Source organism: Vulpes vulpes, chromosome 8, assembly GCF_048418805.1.
Source record: "Vulpes vulpes isolate BD-2025 chromosome 8, VulVul3, whole genome shotgun sequence".
Classification (NCBI taxonomy): domain Eukaryota; kingdom Metazoa; phylum Chordata; class Mammalia; order Carnivora; family Canidae; genus Vulpes; species Vulpes vulpes.
The window spans coordinates 5350995-5370910 of record NC_132787.1 but is presented as its reverse complement, the minus strand read 5'-3'; the positions used below and the strand labels follow the sequence as shown (position 1 = coordinate 5370910).

The 19916-nt window shown below is 50.8% G+C and overlaps 1 protein-coding gene across 1 annotated transcript; it reads left to right on the top strand.

Moving 5' to 3' along the window:
• Window positions 1–749: 749 nt before the first annotated feature.
• Window positions 750–4541, top strand: TUBA1C (tubulin alpha 1c). The gene is made up of 3 exons (XM_026000250.2): window positions 750–972; window positions 1117–1265; window positions 3457–4541. The coding sequence occupies exons 1-3, from the start codon at window positions 852–854 to the stop codon at window positions 4429–4431; spliced, it is 1245 nt and encodes a 414-aa protein (XP_025856035.2). The 5' UTR covers window positions 750–851; the 3' UTR covers window positions 4432–4541.
• The last annotated feature ends 15375 nt before the right edge of the window (window positions 4542–19916 follow it).

Sequence of the window (19916 nt, the reverse complement as noted above, 5' to 3'; positions counted from 1 at the left end):
CGTATGTATGTTTGGGTAGGAAAACTAATTTCTTAAGCTATTACTCAGGTCTTGTTGACACTTCTGGCTTTTATTACCATCTGTCTCCAACCTTGCCTACTCAAGATGTGTTGATAGTGAAGGAAGAATGTTCTTCCTTAAGGTTGAGTTCTTCCACGGGGCTAAAAAAGCTGCCTCTGACCACAGTTTTTAAAATACAGCTAACTGCTGCTTATCTGGCATTTTCTCCATGAGTCATATGGCTGTAGTTTGCTGGTTTAAGCTGGTTTTAGAGGGAGAGGGAGAAGCTCTTGTCTTTTAAAGAATAGGATTAAAGAGGGACCAGAATGAGCTCAACAGTTGCACAATCACACAGAATGAATCAGAGCTGGAAAGGGGGAATTTTGCATGACTTTAAGGAATCAGCAGGCATATTTCCCAGGAGCTGGGGGAAATGCATTGCTATAGAACTGGCTTAAGTCTTTCTAAAATGGGAGAAACCTGACCTTGAATATCTAATGTGACTACAAAGCAAGGGTCTGATCTCTGGTCTTGCCTAGTAGTTCATTAACATATCTTTGGTTTTGCAAAGCATTTTCTCTGAATTAGTCAGCAATGGCTGTTGCTTGTGAAATAAACCTTGGGCAGGAGTGACTTCCAGAAAGGTGATGATCTATCCTGAAGGTTAATTAGTCATTTAGGAATGAATCATTCCTGAATGTCCCATCTGATCTGTCATATTCTGACATTTTCCTTTCTTCTTGCCACAGCGTGAGTGCATCTCCATCCACGTTGGCCAGGCAGGTGTCCAGATCGGCAATGCCTGCTGGGAGCTCTATTGCCTGGAACATGGCATTCAGCCCGATGGCCAGATGCCAAGTGACAAGACCATTGGGGGAGGAGATGACTCCTTCAACACCTTCTTCAGTGAGACGGGCGCTGGCAAGCATGTGCCCAGGGCAGTGTTTGTAGACCTGGAGCCCACAGTCATTGGTGAGTTGGCCTCAGTAACCCAAGTGAGCTCCCGGGGCTCTGGGACAGGAGGTCTGTCTGAGGCTCCATTGACAGACAGCCTGGGGCTGAGCAGGGTCATGCAGGTTGTTAGTGATGGGTGGCCACCTTGTTTTCCTTTTCCAGATGAAGTTCGCACTGGCACCTACCGCCAGCTCTTCCACCCTGAGCAGCTCATCACAGGCAAGGAAGATGCTGCCAATAACTATGCCCGAGGGCACTACACCATTGGCAAGGAGATCATTGACCTTGTCTTGGACCGAATTCGGAAGCTGGTAAACATTGTTTTATTTAAAGTGGGATGAGAGTTTTCTCTTACAGCTTTAAGAGAGGCCACACCGGAGGAGTCCTCCTTTCGCACACTAAAATGACCCTTTGAGTGCTTACCAGATTTTAAACCAGATGATCCTGGGTTATGGGACAAGTATTTGGGGCAGAGTTAAGTGTTCCCTTGCCTATTTGTATGTCTTATAAGGCAGACTTGGCAATTGCTCAAGGCAGTTGGGGCAATTTACCTAAAGTCAAGGTGAGAACCAGAGAGCCTTTTAACAGTTGTATTGATATTTAAGACCATTAAACATCTTTGTTCATATTAATCAACTTCCCTGCTTCAAGTTCAGATGCCCCTTTTAGGTCATCTTAGTCACATTGAGTAGGTGGCAGACTGTGACATGTAACGAATCGATCAGACTCCCAAATAACGGATTACTTTACATTTGGTACTTTACATTAATACAGAAAGTTCAGAGCACAAGAAGCTAGTATAACGCTGACTAGAAATGGCACATGCTGGAAACTTCCAACCACAATGAAAGTGGAATCCAGAGAGCTCCCCTATTATAGAGGCTAGTGTCAATCATTGAAACTTGGAAAGTATTGAAATATAATCACAGAAAACAGTCGACTTGCTTTTCCACTAGGCTCAGGGCCATGTGGACTGGCACCGTGTCAGAAAAATCTTGGGGCACAGTATTCACATCAGTAAAGTTGATAAGTGTTTTGTTTGGATCATTTTAATTAAGAGTCTGGCAATCAGATGGCTCTTTGCTCCTCAGGCATGTGGGCAGCTTGTAAGTAATTAACCAAAAATTAAGAATAAAGGCTTGGGTAGAGTAGCTTGTCAGGAAAATCACATTCTAAGCCTAGCCACAACTGGTCTAGTCTGAAAAGAATGGCCTTGCATCATTCACAACTTAAGACTTTTCCGGTTGTTTATATCGTAGTTGTCCTAGCAAAATTGGGGTAATGGTTCCTATGTTTACAAATCAAGCTTCAGCTACGAGCACTGACTTGGAAATCAGGACCTGCCTTTAGGGACAAATAAACTGAGTAAAACCCATGAAGGGTTCTGGAGTAAAGCTGATTACCAAAACAATTGTATTTGTCCTTGGTGGTGTTACTGTGTCCATAGGACGCTTAGTAGATTTAATTGGTAGACTGGAGTCTGCCCTGTACATTGATCCCATTCAGAGTGTGGACCCACAGGAGAAGTAACTGAGCGATTGGTAGAGAATTCCACAAATCTCAGCACTTTCGAGAAGTGACGATTGTCAGCAGAAAAGTCAAGATCATCCTTTCCTAGAACAGCAGTTCGCTTATCAGAATCACTCAGTTAAGTGGTGGAAAGCCCCAGGGACACTAGGTCTCGCAGGACTGCACGTTACCTTTTGCAGAATCAGTCAATAGGCTTTCTGCTGACCAGTGTTCACTGTGTCGAGCACTGTTCAAAAACTCGCTTCGTTCTCGACAGCCTGAGGTAGGTTACTATTCTAATTAATAAATGCGAAAACTGAGATTGAGAACTAAATTTGGTCAAAGTCACACAGCAAGGAACTGGTGGAGCCGGATCCAGACCCAGCCTGCCGCCAACACCAGGGCATTGGAACTGGCTGTTCTCTCCTATTCCAGCTCAGAAAGTAGCCGCCAGAGTTTTATAAGACCTTTATTGTGTGGGGCTGGTGGTCTCGGGCCTGCCCTTGGTGGCTCTCCAACTGTGAGAAGTTACCCTTGTTCTGCAGTCACAGCAAGGGCACCAGAGGTTGCCTTTCTAGTTAACTAAAACTTTGGCCTTGCATCCATCCCAGACCTCACGATTCCTTTGTCTGCAGAAATGAAAATAGTTCATTTTCGAATAGCTGATATAGCAGATTTTCACCCCTAGGAATTGTGAAGTTTCTCTGAATTTTAGCACTTAGAAGCTCACTCTATCGCTTTCTTGGCAAATATTGTTCAGTCTTGTTTGGAAGATTAAAAAAGATCTCCATCAGGGGCACCTGGCTGGTTCGGTCAGAAGAACATGTGATGCTTGATCCTCAAAGTCCTGAGTTTGAGCCTTACATTGGGTGTCGAGATTACTTAGATAAATAAAAAACCTAAAATTAAAAAAAATCTCTGCCAATATAATTACAGATTCAGAGAAGTCCTTGCAGCTTTCACCAAGGCTAAAATTAACTTTTCTTTTTGCAGGCTGACCAGTGCACGGGTCTTCAGGGCTTCTTGGTTTTCCACAGCTTTGGAGGGGGAACCGGTTCTGGGTTCACCTCCCTGCTGATGGAACGTCTCTCTGTCGATTATGGCAAGAAGTCCAAGCTAGAGTTCTCCATCTACCCTGCCCCCCAGGTGTCCACAGCTGTAGTAGAGCCCTACAACTCCATCCTCACTACCCACACCACCCTGGAGCACTCTGATTGTGCCTTCATGGTAGACAACGAGGCCATCTATGACATCTGTCGTAGAAACCTCGATATTGAGCGCCCAACCTACACTAACCTTAACCGCCTTATTAGCCAGATTGTGTCCTCCATCACGGCTTCCCTCAGATTTGATGGAGCCCTGAATGTGGATCTGACGGAGTTCCAGACCAACCTGGTGCCCTATCCCCGCATCCACTTCCCTCTGGCCACATATGCCCCTGTCATCTCTGCTGAGAAAGCCTACCATGAACAGCTTACCGTAGCAGAGATCACCAATGCATGCTTTGAGCCAGCCAACCAGATGGTGAAATGTGACCCTCGCCATGGTAAATACATGGCTTGCTGCCTGTTGTACCGTGGCGATGTGGTTCCCAAAGATGTCAATGCTGCCATTGCCACCATCAAGACCAAGCGCAGCATCCAGTTTGTGGACTGGTGCCCCACTGGCTTCAAAGTGGGCATTAACTACCAGCCTCCCACTGTGGTACCCGGTGGAGACCTGGCCAAAGTACAGCGAGCTGTGTGCATGCTGAGCAACACCACAGCCATTGCTGAGGCCTGGGCTCGCCTGGACCACAAGTTTGACCTGATGTATGCCAAGCGTGCCTTTGTTCACTGGTATGTGGGTGAGGGCATGGAGGAAGGAGAGTTTTCTGAGGCCCGTGAGGACATGGCTGCCCTGGAGAAGGATTATGAGGAGGTTGGAGCGGATAGTGCTGAGGGAGAGGATGAGGGTGAAGAGTATTAACCTGTCTGCTACGATTTTACACTCCATTGTCTTGGGACTGTCTTATTTCTGTTGTGGAAGCTGTCTGTTGTGGTCCTAACTTGTCAATAAAAATGATGTTTCTATTTTAAATGTCAGGCTGGCTTCTGTATCACAGTAAATACTAGTCCCCGCTTATTTAAGGCCAACTGGGGATGGAGGAGGCGGGCAGGGGATCACCCAATCATTTGATCAACACTTCAAGTGGCTTCTTTGTGCCATCCACTGTGCTAAGTGGTTTGGCTGTTTCACTTAATTCCTGGATTGATGAGCGGTGATAAAATCCTATCATGAGTGAGGCAGCAAGCTGAGATTGGGCTCCTGCTTCTCAGACTTAAGTGTGGACATGAATCACGTAGATAGTAAGATGTAGATCCAAATCTGTAGGTCTGAAGTGGAGCTTAGATCCTGCATTTTTTAAGCAAACTTCCAGCTCATGCTCTTGGTCTGCTGGGACTACATGTGAAGTAGCAAGAGGTTAGGTAATGCAGCTAGTAGATGGTGGAGCCAAGATTCAAGGAACCAGCCAGACTAGCAAAACTTGCCGTCGGGATTTAATAATGTTACAGTCACGTGGGAAGGGTTTGGAATTGTGCTGATCTATTCCATACTTAGACAAAATCTACAATGGCAAAGAAGACTGTACTTTAAGACGTTACTGCTTGAAGGAAGTGGAGCTGGCTGAGACGCAAGATTACAGTAGTCACAAGTTAATGGTATTGGTACCTGACCCAGTTTAGGTCATGGGGAATATCTGTAGTAGGAAAAAGGAACATTGAATGATGTATGTGTAGGAAAGATTGGAGAGGGAAGATCCCCTAATTTAGACCCTCTTCCAAGTACATGTTAGAAGCAGTGTGGTTGTTGAGAGCAGGAGGGAGGGAAGGGTGGGGGAAGAGGCATGCATGAGTGGCTGGACAGCGTGGTGATGGGTACTCAGGTACCAGTTGTGTGACCCATAAGGATGAATAGAGCAAAGGGAAAGGGCTGAGCCTCAGGCAGAAGGGAGGAACCAATTTCGGTGCCTGGGTGCCGGCCTGGCCTGAGGGAATGCCAAACAGGCGGCAGGAGATGGGGACAGAGTTGCAGATGTGTTCACCTTTGCTCGATGACTGACCGTATTCCACTGACGCTCAGTTCCCTTCTTTTCCCACTGGTATTTTCACCCCTAACTCTGAGGATTTCCTCTAAAAAAACATGCGTGTTCCATCTGGGAGCACAGCACTGCCTCCTGCCCAAGATATTTCAATTTTGTGCTCCCAGAGGGTCTTCAGCTTTAGCTTTCATCACTAGAGCAGCCAAGGTTTTAAGAGCCCTTCAGGGCAAGGCCCAGCCCTGACCCGTCCTTGAGCACCGAGGCAGCAATTGCTACTTATCAGATGGGCCAGATTCCTCCTTATGCCAGACCGTGGCGGGGAGGGGGGGTGGGGGGGGTCTGGGATGAAAATGAACCTTGGAAAGGCCAGGCAGCCCAGCCACGAGAGAGGCACCTGGAAATTTTCCCAATTTGAGAGATCTGCCAATCGCCACAGTTGGAGCCCTGGAGGAAACTGGATGCTCATATGCGAGAAGAAGCAGATACATCATCCAGCTTCAGCCGAGCGTGACCCCTCATGGTACCTGAGAGGTCTATTCTCTAAACCAGCATGTTCCAAGCACAGTGCCCTGAGAATGGGGTTTAGGGGTTGCCAAGTATAATCCCTCAGTCTTCATAACAGCCTGGTGAAACCTGAAAGACAGCCTGAAACCCCTGGGGCCAATCACCCCTGGCCAGGAATGACCCCTCCAACGACCTCTGTAAACCTTTACAGATAAATTATTTTCTACATGTGCCAAGACGTGAAAAATGTTGGAAACCTTTAAGCAGCTACAATAGTGTGGAGGTGAAAGAAGGTGAGAGAAGAATTTAGTTGAGAAAAAATATTCCAGTGGATCAGAGCCTGGGGAATTGGAAGAGCAAAGGGCCAGGAGTTGGGGAGGGATCTGTCCTTGCATGATTTTTTCCCCCTCTCCTGTGTTGGTGAGAGAGTGAATAGAAGTTAGCCTGCAGCAAGAACAAATATACCCCAAGGTCTAGGTCACTGCTTTGTGGCTGACAATCATCTGATCTGCCCTTGAGCACAAATGGAAAGTCTGGACTCGGATCGGCTGCCATGGCTGATGCTGCTGAGGCTTGATGGGGATAAATGGAGAAAGGCTAGGAGTATGCAGGCTTCAAGATTGGCTGGGGCCCCAGATTCTGGCTATGTGGACAGAGGGCTTTGGCTGCCCTCATCTGACCTGAACAGAGGAGCAATCTGCTCCTGCTCCAGCCAGGCCGCTGGCCACTGAGGCCCCAGTAGTGGGCTTAGGCCTGGCTGCTTTGTGCTAGTGTGATGAGACAATGACCAGCAGGGACGTGTGTGGGCTGTCTACTTCTTGTTCCGTGTTTGGGAAGCAGCTGGCGAAGGCCTCGGCTCCAGTGGGAATCTGTCAAACAGCCCAGTGTTGGTCCAGAGGCAGCCAGGTGGGTTCGAGCTCAGAGAGACCCTGTCTTAGACCTCTGCCTTCTGGAAGATGTGTGGCGACTCCGAGTGAGGCTGTGGGAGACAGGGGAGGTCCGCCGGGGTAGGAGTGTTTCATGACCTTCACAGCACCCTTCCAGGTGGTGACGTTATCCTCGTCTCCACAGCTCAGGCAGTTGAAACTCAGCTTAAGTATCTAGCCGGGATCCCTGGGTGGCGCAGCGGTTTGGTGCCTGCCTTTGGCCCAGGGCGCGATCCTGGAGACCCGGGATCGAGTCCCACGACGGGCTCCCGGTGCATGGAGCCTGCTTCTCCCTCTGCCTGTGTCTCTGCGCCTCTCTCTCTCTCTCTCTCTGTGTGTGTGTGTGTGACTATCATAAAAAAAAAAAGTATCTAGCCTAAGGCTACAGAACAAGTGGCCAACCTAAAATTTGACCCCCAAGCCCTGACTCCAAAGAGCTCTCTGCTGAGTAGTCTCCCAGAGGGGACCAGGGCCACATCTTGGGTCATGTGAGGCCTGAGGCCCACCAGAGCCAGCCCTCGCTCGGAGCATTGGACAGAGCCACGGCTCTCAATTGTCAGATCACCTTCTAGGAGCTCCGTTCCCCGGGCCCAGTGGCAGCGTGACGATCCGCAATGCCAAGGCCAGCCCGTTCCCACTCTCCAGGCTACAGCTTCTCTGGCGAAGGGGCTTTTTTTGGTCGCGGCCTCTCTCTGAACTCAGTGAATCCATCCTCAGATCGTGGACATAGTGTCCTTTCAGCCTAGCTGCTACCGCCTGGCAGGACTCCCGCTGACAAGACACCAGCCGCCGTGCAGAGGGGACAGCTCCCACCCAGAGCGCCGGGGCCGGGTGGCCAGCTCTTGGCAGCCAAGGCCACAAGGTGAGGCTGGCAGAGACGACCCGGGCGGATGGCTCCTGGAGCCCAGAGCCAGGGAAGCCGTCGGGGACACAGGGCACATGAGGTGAAGGAAATCTAGACCCAGTGCGTTGGGGTAGAGAAGCCTCCCCCCCCGCCCCCCCATGGAGGAAGTCCTCTTTGCCACATCTCACTAGCCTGCCCCTGTCCCATTCATTCAAGAGCCTGGTGTCTGAGTTTGTCAGTCCTGAGCAGGTTCTGGGGAAACGGTTTCCCCTCCTCTACCGCTCCCCTGAGTCTGCAGCCGGAGAGAACGCAGCAGCAGCAGCAGCGGCGCGGCCCTTGCGAGAGGCAGGTCCCCTGGAGCCAGAAGGCAGGGAATGCTTTTAAACACCTGTCTCACCACCAGGTTTCTTTTACATTCTCTTTTTAAAATGAGAACAGACTATAAAGCTATCCTCATGACACGAGAGTTTTGTCTATATTCGCACATTAGTTTAATTCACCGGGGGTGAGTAGGTGGGTGTAAATTCAGTGTCATTGCTGTCACCCTTCACCCCCCTGCCCACACTCTGCTCTTCTCAAACATCTCGTTTGGCTCACAGGAGATGTCTAGCCTGACAGTAAACTAATACTAAAATGCCCTTGGCAAAGGTAATCACATCCAATTATACTGTTGTAACAGTCATTTCCGTTTTTAAGTATTTTCAATGAACCTAATTGGTACAAGTCACTGTGCTGGGTACTGGAGGGATTATATTTAGCTTTCTTGTCTCACCCCACCTGCACTGTGGAGACAGATCACATAGACACAACCCTAATTCAAGGTAGTACATGTCCCATGTCTGAAGAGATTCTCACATGTGGCAGCCACCAGTGCACAGCCACCCCAAAGCGATCCCAGCTGGTGGCTTTACCTGCCAACACAGCCTGGTTGTGTGCAGGTGTTGAGCACCCGTGGGCGTCAGGGGACCTGGGCCGCTCCACCACCGGGGTGAATCTTAGGCCAAGCTGATGAAGGTAATGCCAGTTCTCTTGCCAGGGACTGGGTCAGGAGCCAGCACGTGATGGAGTTACGGAAATGAGAGGTGAGGTAATGTCTGCTGGGTGTGGGATTGGGGGGAAGATGTTCTTAGGAAAATTTCCTTGCTCTTGAAAAGGAATGTACGGAAAAGATTTTCTGTCTTGGTGGTACTTGGATGCTGTTGTGTGAGCACATGATGCCTGATGGTGCTGCAGTCATCTTATGACCACAAGGGGACGGACGAGAGGACAAAAGCTAACACTGAGTGTGACAGAGCAGAAAGGGGAAAAGAACCTGGATCCTTGATGGGATGTTGAGCCCTGAAGTAGCTCGCCGTGAAGCTCCTCTGCCTCTTGTTTCTTCTTTATATGAGATTAAAAATCCCCTTACTGTTTGGGACATTTTGAGTTGGGTCTTCTGTTGCTTCCTGACAAAAGCAGGCTCACGGATAGAACAGGGCACCTCATGCAGGACGCCTGGCTAGCTGGGGGGGGGTGGGGGGGGTGGGCATGGGACTCAATCTCGGGGTTATGAGTTTGAGCCCCACCCATGTTTTTGAGTATGGAGCCTACTTAAAATAAAAATTTTAAAGCCTTACACAATAGTTCATAGAAACTTTTGGTGGGATGCCTGGGGGGTTCAGCGGTTGGGCGCCTGCCTTCGGCTCAGGTCGTGATCCCGGGATCTGGGATTGAGTCCCACGTCTGACTCCCTGCGTGGAGCCTGCTTCTCCCTCTGCCTGTGTCTCTGCCTCCCTCTGTGTGTGTGTGTGTGTCTCTCATGAATAAATAAATAAATCTTAAAAAAAAGAAACTTGGGGATCTCTGGGTGGCGCAGCAGTTTGGCGCCTGCCTTTGACCCAGGGCGCGATCCTGGAGACCCGGGATCAAATCCCACGTTGGGCTCCCAGTGCATGGAGCCTGCTTCTCCCTCTGCCTGTGTCTCTGGCTCTGTCTCTGCCTGTGTCTCTGGCTCTCTCTCTCCTTCTATCTCTCAAGAATAAATAAATAAATAAAATCTTAAAAAAAAAAAAACTTTTGGTAAAATGATTAATAATAAGAATATTAAGATCCTTTTAAATGTGTATATCCTCTTTTCCAGTGCAAACATAGCCCTGGGATAACAAAGATTCTATGCCCCCTTCCTTCCGTCAGCTTTTGCCTTCCTCTACCTGCAGTTCCAGGTCAACCACACTGATCTGCTTCTTCCTTTCAGTCTTTCCAGGAGACTTGGCTGAACTTAAATCATAAACTGAAAGCACACGGAGAACATCTGCAGGTTCGAAAAAATGTGCCTTCGTCCCTTTCACAGGGACCTCGAATGGAGCCTGATTTGTTGGTGGTGTTGAAGAGCAAGGAGGCCGGGTCTGGATGAGTCAGCCGCCCCCCAGGAAGCCCAGCCAGAGGATTCTGACCCTGGGGCAGTCCCAAATCTTCCAGAGCCTAAGGAGCTTTGGACATGACTCCTGAGACAAGAGCCAAACTGGATTTTGAGGGCCCCAGGGTATGAATTAGGGTCACTTCACTGGTTGTTCCCCTGTGTGGAGGCCCTTTGGTCCTTGAGAGGAAAAAGCCTGTGAGGTTCTCTCTTCTTCTCTGACCCACTTGGTTTCCCCTATTTTTTTTTTTTTTAATTTATTTATTCATGAGAGACACACAGAGAGAGGCAGAGACACAGGCAGAGGGAGAGGCAGGCTCCCTCAGGGGAGCCCATTGTGGGACTCGATCCTGGGACCCCGGGATCACGCCCTAAGCTGAAGGCAGATGCTCAACCACTGAGCCACCCAGGTGCCTCAGTTTCCCCTATTCTTTCTCCCTTCTCCTCTCTCTACTCCACCCCTCATCTCTGCTCTTCACTTCCACTTCTCCCTTCCTTCTCTCTCCCACTTGTCACCCCCTTCCCCACTTCTGGTTCCCCACCCGCCTCCCCTCCAGCCAAGCATCCGCAGTGTGCTGCAGAGAGAATTCACCTGGGGAGGCACAAAAGTGCTTCTGCTTCCTCTTCCTCCTCTTCTTCCTTTTTATGTGCAAGTAATATTTTATTCCTTCCTCTGGTTGCTAGTAACATTACTGGACATTTTTTGGTGGACGTTCATCTTGCCACACTGTGTGAGAACTTCTAAGACACCGACGGTGGCCTTCCCTGGCTGGGAGCTGATGCACGGGCTCCCCAAGCGGTTGGGCCCAGCGGTCAGAGGAGTGGCTGCGTGGCCTGCAGGCGGAGGGCTGCAGGGCAGTCTGTAGGGTATCCCACTCTTTGAACTTGGCTGTTCAGCTGTCAGCAGGCCTCTCCCCATGCGAGGTAGGGTGAGATAGACGGCCGAGTCATGACTGCAGACAAGAGCATCTTCTTTAGGAAAGTGGGGGAGGAGCACCTGGTGTCCCAGAGTTTCCCACATGCTGGAACCTTCTGCAGTATCAGACTAAAGGGCTCAGAGAAATTGGAGGGAGGGAGGGAGTCTGCTGGGTGGGCCAGCATAAAGTCTATACCTCCTCTGGGGCAATCTGAATAAACAGAGAGTTGGGGTTTAGGGAGGAAATCACCGCCCTCCTTGGACTCCCTGTGGTCTACTCTGAAAATGGACCCTTCAACCACAGATGAGATCACATGCATGATCCAGCTCTGGTCCCATCCCAAGACAAGTTGCCCCTGCTGTCCCCCCCGCCCCCTTCCCCTTTCTGCATAGAGACTTGCCGCTCTTTCTTATCCAGAAGATCTTGGCACATCACCCTGTGAAGGAAGCGCTTAAAGCTCCTGGGAAGCAGTGCTCTGAGACCCACCATGATCTTTAATAAATGTTTCTTTTATTCCCCGAGTCCCCTACTCAACAAGCTGTATGCGTGGGAAAAATCCCAGAGATCATTTAACCCAACCCCTTTCTTTGAACCAATGTGGAAAGCATGGCCCAGTGGCTGGCCCAGGCCCGAGACCAGGTTTCTAGATTTGTGGTGTGGTGCTCTTGGCTTGCAACATGAGCCATCTTGAGTGTAAACCCCTCTGCCTAGCTTTCCTACCCACCATAAATCGGTCCCAACTACACAGGATGCCCACAGATTTACCACAAACCTCTTCAGCCCTAGCCTCACTAAGGCGCTGTTGTTCTCTTTCATGTTCCCTAGAGTTGAGCCATTCAAATCCCAGTCATCCCTGAAGGCCTTAGGATCAACTTAGCACAGAATGTTTTTCCTGATTGTGTTGTTGGACCAGAGCATCAGACTTGTTCAAGACTATAGGCTCATTATCAGCTGGCCCAGAAGAATCCCCACCATGACCTCCTTCATCCTTTCACATGGGGTGGCCATGCTTCCTCCCCAGGCAGGGACCTACCGGCCAGGGAATGACCTACCAGTTGTAAACTCACTGGAAGGAGGCATTGAGTCCCTGGGGGAGCTGCTAGGAAATGGGGTGTGTTCAGGAGACCCCATGCACCCACATTTGACTGACAAGGCCAACTCCATGTGGAGACCATAGGCTGAGGGGAGGGAAGTTTCTGCTCCAGGGTCTCTCTAAATGTGGAGAGCACATCCTCCGTCTTGAGAGTGAGAAGAAGCTCTCATCAGGCACAGTCTCTTACGAGAGACCTGCAGAATCCAGTGGAGGCCAAGGTGAGAGGGCCAGTTTCCATTCTGATGACCGGTGTGACTAACTCTGCAACTGCTCCTTCTTGGTCTCACTCACCCAGTAGCCAGAGCCTCTACCTTCTACCACAATAGTGTCCAAGACAGTGGGACTGGCCTACTAGAAAGAAGGTCTAGGATGGGACGTCTGGACACTTCACTCCGAAAGGTGTTCCTGTGGGCACTTGCTAAGAATAAGAACAATCCCTTACACAACCAGATTCCCATCTTCACACCTAAAAACAGAATAATCATTACATAGAACATAATACACAGATTATTCCATTAGTGCTTTTTCCACCCCTTCAAATCTGGGATCCAATCTAGGTTTGTACACTGCATTTAGTTGTTTTATATATGTATCTTGGTCTCTCTCTCTCTCTCTCTCTCTCTCTCTTTTTTTGGTCTAGAACAATCTCCCACTGAGGTGGGTTGAATGGTGGCCCACCAAAAAGATATGTCGACATCCGGGAACCTGTGAATGTGACTTTATTTGGAAGAAGGGCCTTTGCAAGAGGTAGTTAAGGATCTTGAGATTATCCTGAATTAACCGGGTCCCCAAATCCAATGACAAATTCTGTATAAAGAAAAGAGAAGATGTAGACACAGAGGAGAAGGCCATGTGAAGGCAGAGGCAGAGATTGGAGATGCAGCCATAAACCAAGGAACACGAGGAGCCACCAGAAACTGGAAGAGGCAAGGAAGGATTCTCCCCTAGAGCCTTTGGAGGTACAGCCCTGCCACCATCTTGATTTTGGACTCCAGGCCTCCGAAACTCTGAGAATGAATTTCTATTGTGTTAAGCCACCAAGTTTGTGGGGATTTCTTTTGACAACCCTAGGAAATTAACATGCCCACCTTTAAAAAAAATGACACTGACTTTTTAAGGAGTCTAGGAATTGTTCTATAGGATGACCCAATTCTAAAATTGTTTTCAGAGTGACCTTTTAAAATCATAAATCACATCAAGTCATTCCCCTGCTTAAAACCCTCCAGCGGCTTTTCATTGCATTAAAATAAAAGAAGCTATAAACTCTTTGTTCTGATTTACAAAGCTGTGCGTGCCCTGACTCCTTCGCACGCCTCCAACCTCGCCTTTCCTCTCTCTTCCTCACCCACCCTCTCCAGCCTCACTGACGTTTCTCTAATTCCTCAAACATGCCAAGTTCATCCCAGCCTTACCCCTATGCTCCGGCTCTTCCCTCTGCCCAGGTGACAACCAAATACAATCCTTGATCTTTGATCCCAGATTGGGGGAAAGGGCTAGGAAGGACATTATTGGGACAATGAGGGAATTCAATAGGACTATTAGATAATAGTGTTCTATCAATGTGAAATTTCTTGAATGGGTTAATAGTACTGGAGGAAAGCGTCTTTGTTCTTAGGAGAGGCATGCTGAAGGACTTGGGTGAAATATGATGTCTGAAACTTACTTTCGAAGGAAAGGTGGCAAAATACTGACAACTGGTAAGTCCCGGAGAAGGGCATATCGGTGTTTATAGCAGCCTTCTTTCAACTCTGTGTTTGAAACTCTTTAAAATAAAATGGGGGAGGGCAGCCCGGGTGGCTCAGCGGTTTAGCACCACCTTCGGGTCAGGGCCTGGTCCTGGAGACATGGGATCGAGTCCTGCATTGGGCTCCCTGCATGGAGCCTGCTTCTCCCTCTTCCTGTGTCTCTGGCTCTCTCTCTGTCTCTCTCTCTCATGAATAAATACATAAAATCTTAAAAATAAAAAAAAATTTAAAAATGGGGGAAGATGGACAATCTAAAGAAAAAAACTTAATCCAGGAATAGTCCAATTTTCATGTGCATTAAAAATCACGTAGGAAGTTTGTTAAAATGCAGATTCTAGAGGTTCAGAAGAGCTGGGTGGGGAACTGGAATCCACTCTTCAACAGGCCCCAGGGACTCTGTCAAGGCCTCAGGCCACACCTTGAGAAGGAAAAGTAACTCGGCATTCCATGCTCCATAGTTGCTCTCCTGTTCTCCAGCTGAGGGTTAGCTGGTTGGAAAGGTCAGGAAGGCAGATTGTGAACACTGTGGGGCGGGCCTGGAGATTGTGAACATAGTAGGAGGTGAGGAGGCTGGGGGCGGTGCTCGAAGGCAGAGAACAGATCTGGCCCTGCTTCCCTGGCCTTTTGCTTGCAGGTGGGAGCTGCTGGGGCAGTACAGGGGAAGCTCCTAGACACCAGGCGAAGAATGGAATCAGGGCTCTGACCTCCTGATACCAGTGTTGCTATTCTATTTTACACACCCTTATGAAATTTTTCTCTGTTTCAGAAAGAAGGTCCAATAATGGTGAATTCCCTAAATTGCAATGTTCCGTGAACCTGGAGTCTCAGGTGTATTGACTGCCGATGTCATTCTAGCTTCTGACCAGAAGGTGGCAGCAACACATCTCTCTTTATTTTCCAGACCATTTACCTCGGGAAAGATTTTTTTCAGGTGCCTCAGAGTTCCATTTAGTTTAAGCAACACTTATTTCTTTTTATTTTTATTTTTTTTTTAAGCAACACTTATTTGACCTAGATCCTATGCTAAACTCCACAGACACAAAGGTGACTAAGACCTGATCCCTGACCTCAAAGATCATATTGTCGGGGACAGGGGAGTCACATATAAACAGATTAGTGTGGGATCCCTGGGTGGCTCAATGGTTGAGCATCTGCCTTTGGCCCAGGGCATGATCCTGGGTTCCAGGATTGAGTCCCACATCAGGCTCCCTGCATGGAGCCTGCTTCTCCCTCTGCCTGTATCTCTGCCTCTCTCCCTGTGTCTCTCATGAATAAATAAAATCTTTTAAAAAATACAAAAAAATAAACAGATTAGTGCTAGTTTACTAGCTGCGTGACCTTGGGCAAGTTGCTTAACCCCTCTGGGCCTCAGTTTTTTCAACTACACAATGGACTCATAAAAGTACCTATGACCTATGTTGTAGGGTGATTATGAGGATTAAAAATGATAATGTGTGTAAAATGCCACATAGGAAATGTTAGCTATTACTGTACAATACAGTGAGAAAGGTGATGGAGTGGAGAAGATACCCAGAGGGCTTCCTAACTGGGAGGAGTGGAGCCCCCAGATTGAGATAATGGGGAAGGGATTCCACTCTGGTGCAGCCAGTCTGTCAGTGGGGAGCCTGTGGCTGGGCCAGCCTGGGACAGAACCCACCTTGAGAAGTGTGGAGCTGGAATCCTCCTGGCTGAGGCTCATCTTGGCTCCTACAGGCTCAGAGCCCAGACCATCAGCAGGGCCTGACCAACCAGGGTGTGCCTTCGTGCAGAGGGAGCCACTGTTAGCTTGCTGTGCACCCTCAGACAGGCAACTTCGTCCCTCTGACCCTCGAGTTCGACCTAAGTGATGGGGAAATGAGACACAGAATCGAGGGATGGTGCCGAGTGCCACATCTGGGACACTGCGGAGAGTGGGCTGCGTAGGCAGCCAGTGCAGGGGCAGCAGGACTTGGAGCTAGGGGCGTCAAGAGGAAGCACTAGGAAGGCAAAGAGATCTTGAGGATGACATTGGACTTCCCCCAGCATGTGGATGGAGGTCGAGCCAATCCTAGACCTCTAAAGGGCAGGGGGACACCAGTTGACACTTAGTTACAAGTATTTAGGGTTATGGCATTGCTGGTCTGTGTCTCAGTTTCCTCTCTGTCACATGGCAGGGAAGAAGGCCTGCAATAGTACTCAGCGCCTACTACGAGATCACGACATGCAAATTTGATATCACTTAGATGTCACAACACCCAGGGAGGGAAGTTTCATTATCCCTATTTTACAGATGAAGAAACCGAAGCTCAGAGAGGACAAGTAAGTTGCCCAGGGTCACACAGCTTGTAAGTGCCTGGGCTAGGGGCCCTGATCTCTTCTCCCATGGCCCTTTCCCTCATTCGACTTTAGCCTCCCTTAAAAACGCCCTGGAAATCTTATCATCCATAAACACCCAGCTCCAGAATCACAAACCCATGCATCTCACTCTCTTAAAACAACTTCCTACCCTCTTGGGGCCTCTTTCAATCCCTCTGGACTAGGACTGTTCTTTGGCCTTGCCTGGAAGGCCAGCCACAGACCTCATCACTCTCCCAATCTCCCACCCTCTCTTGCCCACACGCCCCTTCCTCATGCGGCTTTGAGTCCATGGCCTGTCATTCAGTAGCACTCTCGCCAGTAACCTAAACTTCATTGCTCACCTTCCTTGCAACCCTCTGAATGCATCTCACTGTCATTTCTCTCCAAGCCTTCACCAGAGCATTGGGAGGGGGGGGACAGGTAATAATAATCCTGGCTAATATTTATACAGCATGTATTATGTGCCAAGCCCTAAGGGGTTGAGGGGTTAACTCAGTTAATCCTCCAATATGACGAGGTAAGTACAATCCTTATTGCCCCATTTATGGATAAAGAAAATGGAGTGAACAGAGGTGCAATCGCTCACTCAAACCCCAAAGCACACAGCTGAGTAAATTGAGGAGCCATGCTCAAACCCAGGCCATCTATCCCGAGTCCTCGTCTTTTTTTTTTTTTTAATTTAAAAAAATAATTTATTTATTCATGAGAGACACAGAGAGAGAGAGAGGCAGAGACACAGGCAGAGGGAGAAGCAGGCTCCATGCAGGGAGCCTGATGTGGGACTCGATCCCAGGACTCCAGGATCACACCCTGGGCGGAAGCCAGACGCTCAACCGCTGAGCCACCCAGGCATCCCCCGAGTCCTTGTCTTAAATTGGTACATTGAGGAAAGATCAGCTAGGCAGTACTTGGCTCCTTCCACCCTACGTCCAGAGCTGCTCTCAGCCGAGAGTTGGGGACAATCCAAAAGGAGTTCAGGTCCTCACTGCATTCCGCAGCTGACACCATCACTTGGGAGATCAATAATGTTAATGGTAAAACTAACTTACACTTCAGCCATTATCCTGTGTGTCCTAAGTGTTTACCCCTCCCACCAACAGTATGAGGTAGAAGGTACAAGTATCCACGTTTTCCTGGGGGTCATAGAAGAACCCTGGAACAAGCCTAAATTCGTCCAACACAGAATGTTGGAGTCAGATGGACAGCTGTGACCCTCTCCTACCTTTCTTCTGGCCTCAAGATCTCCCAGGCCCGGCTCTTTCTGAGTAAGGGGGAAGAATCTCCTCTGACTTGCTAGCGGGCCTGGTTCCCCCACCCCAGTCCCTTACCTTACCCCCTCCAACAGCTCCCAGAGCTCTGCTGAGGACGCCCAGGTCCCCTCTCCTCTGTGGCACCTGATGATGAGCTGGGAGCTTCAGCAGTGAAGGGGAGGGAGGTCCACCCGGTGCCGCCTGAGCACCGCCCAAGGGGCTTCTATGCTACTCTCAAAGGCCCAGATCTACCAGCAGCTCCCTAAAAAGAGCCTGGGAAGGACCAGCTCGGACTCCCCGTTTGCTCCCCATGGACAGCAGACTGGGGCAGGGCAGGGCCGAGGCTGGGGTCCAGGGGCTCCAGGCCAGGGGCAGCTGAGCCTATGGCTGTGGCAGGGAGCACCAAAGCTTCCCCAGCATCCCCTCCACTCCCATCCCCACCCCCCACATGCACACAGATACACACAGCTGCCAAGCCCCTACCCCCAGCCTGGGCTGCACCCTACCCCTCTCCACTCCTACAAGTCAGGGGGACAGGCCCAGGTTGAACCATCCTGTCCCCTCTCTCCCATCCTCCCTCTTCCCATTCCCCTGGCAACCAAACCAGACCCATCAAGGAGAAGGACCTGGCAGCTGTGCAGGGAGAGACTAATGGCCCGGAAGGAAGGAGGGGCCTGGAGTGAGAAGGAAGGCGGTAGGGATGTGAGCAGGCGGGCGTTGGCCCATCTCGGAGGACGCACAAAGGAGGGGAGGCTCCTCAGCCCTGCAATGCTGAGGAGCTGGCTGGCCAAGGAGCCGCCCTCCTCACCCCCTCACCCAGAGATCCAGCCTGGAGTCCCAAACCTGCCTCCCCAGATGCCCCACTCTTGTCCTCAGGGCCTGAGGTGGACCTGCCCGTGCTGGAAAGCCCTGGAGTCCCGGCAGCAGCAGCAGCCCCATGGCTCCTGGCAAACCCAGCAGGCCTCAGCACCCCGGCTCCTGCAGACCGTCTGAGCTGCCTCAGTCCTCTCCGGGGCAGCCTGTGCCTGAGTTCTGGAAGCCGCAGACATGCAAAGGCCAGACATCAGCCTTCCCGATAACTGGGGCGGGGGAGGGCAGGAAGGGACGTGTGACTGTGAGTGTGGTGTGTGTGCACATAGGTAATGGGGTGCTATGACGCACATGCATCCGTTTGTGTGCACAGGCTTGTGGATCTGCTTTGGGGCCTTCTCTCTCCTCTTTTCAGTCCCTGGACCACTTGCGATGGGCACTTTCTCTTTCTGCATCTCTTCCCCATCCAGCCCCACCCCTCCCTGGGACCTGCAGCTCCTCAATACTGGTAACCGGTCCCTGCCAGTCCGTTCATCTCTCAGCCTTGGCAGCGGCTGCAGCCCCTCAGCCCCCTCCCCTTCCCACCTCAGGAATTGCTGTGCTTCCCGTAAGGCCCATGACTGAGCAGCAGTTGGTTGGGGGAAGGGAGAGAGAATCCAGTAAAGCCAGACGGCCTACAACTGGCTCATTCAGCTCAGCCTCTGGCAGGGCACAGACCCTCCTGGGAGGGACCCGAGTGGGGTCCAGGCCGCCTCTGCGTGCCCACCCTGCTGGGGCCTGCTTGGATCGGGGTTTGGAAGCTGTGTCTTTAAGGCTGAGACAGCAGCAGGCAAGCCCCTGGCCCAGTGTCCAGAGGAGGGGGAGGGGGAATGGCCAGTGCATTAGCGGAGGAGCTGGCGCCAGGCAGCAGACCTCCACAGGGCCCTGGGGAATACGGAAGGACCAGCCTTCCCCCACCCCCCTTGGCTCCCTCTGCCCTCCTGTCCCTCCATTTCTCCCCGGGTGTGGTAACAGAGGGGTAGCCCATAGCAGGTAGAAGCTGGGCCTAGCCCTTCAGGGGACAAGTAGAGGCACAGGCCCTGGGGCCTAGGCCAGGCCAACTCTCCATCCAGCGGGGCCACCTCCTACGGCTCAGGTGCCCGAAGCCTGCCCTTTAACCCCTGTCCTCCTCTGCCCCTATTCTTTTTTTTTTCTTACTGAGATACCACTGACCACACGTTCTATACTAACCGCAGGTGGACAGTGTAGTGATTCTACATTTGCGCATCTCCGACCTTTAACAGCTCTCGCAGGCAGGAACCCCAGCTCCTGTCAGGCTCTCCCGCCCACGCTCCAGCTCTGACGCTGACGCTGGAAGGTGCCGACCCCCAGCCGGCCTGCGGGTGGCCGGTGGTCCGGGCCCTGCTTCCTTCCCGCCGGCAGCAGGGGAACGGAGGAGGCCAGGCCGGGCGCTGCGCAGGGAGCCAGGGTGCGGCTCTCCCGCCGCCCGCAGGGGTGGGGCGTCCCCCTGCCCACAGAGACCCGCCGCCAGGCCAGTGGGAGGAGCTGCC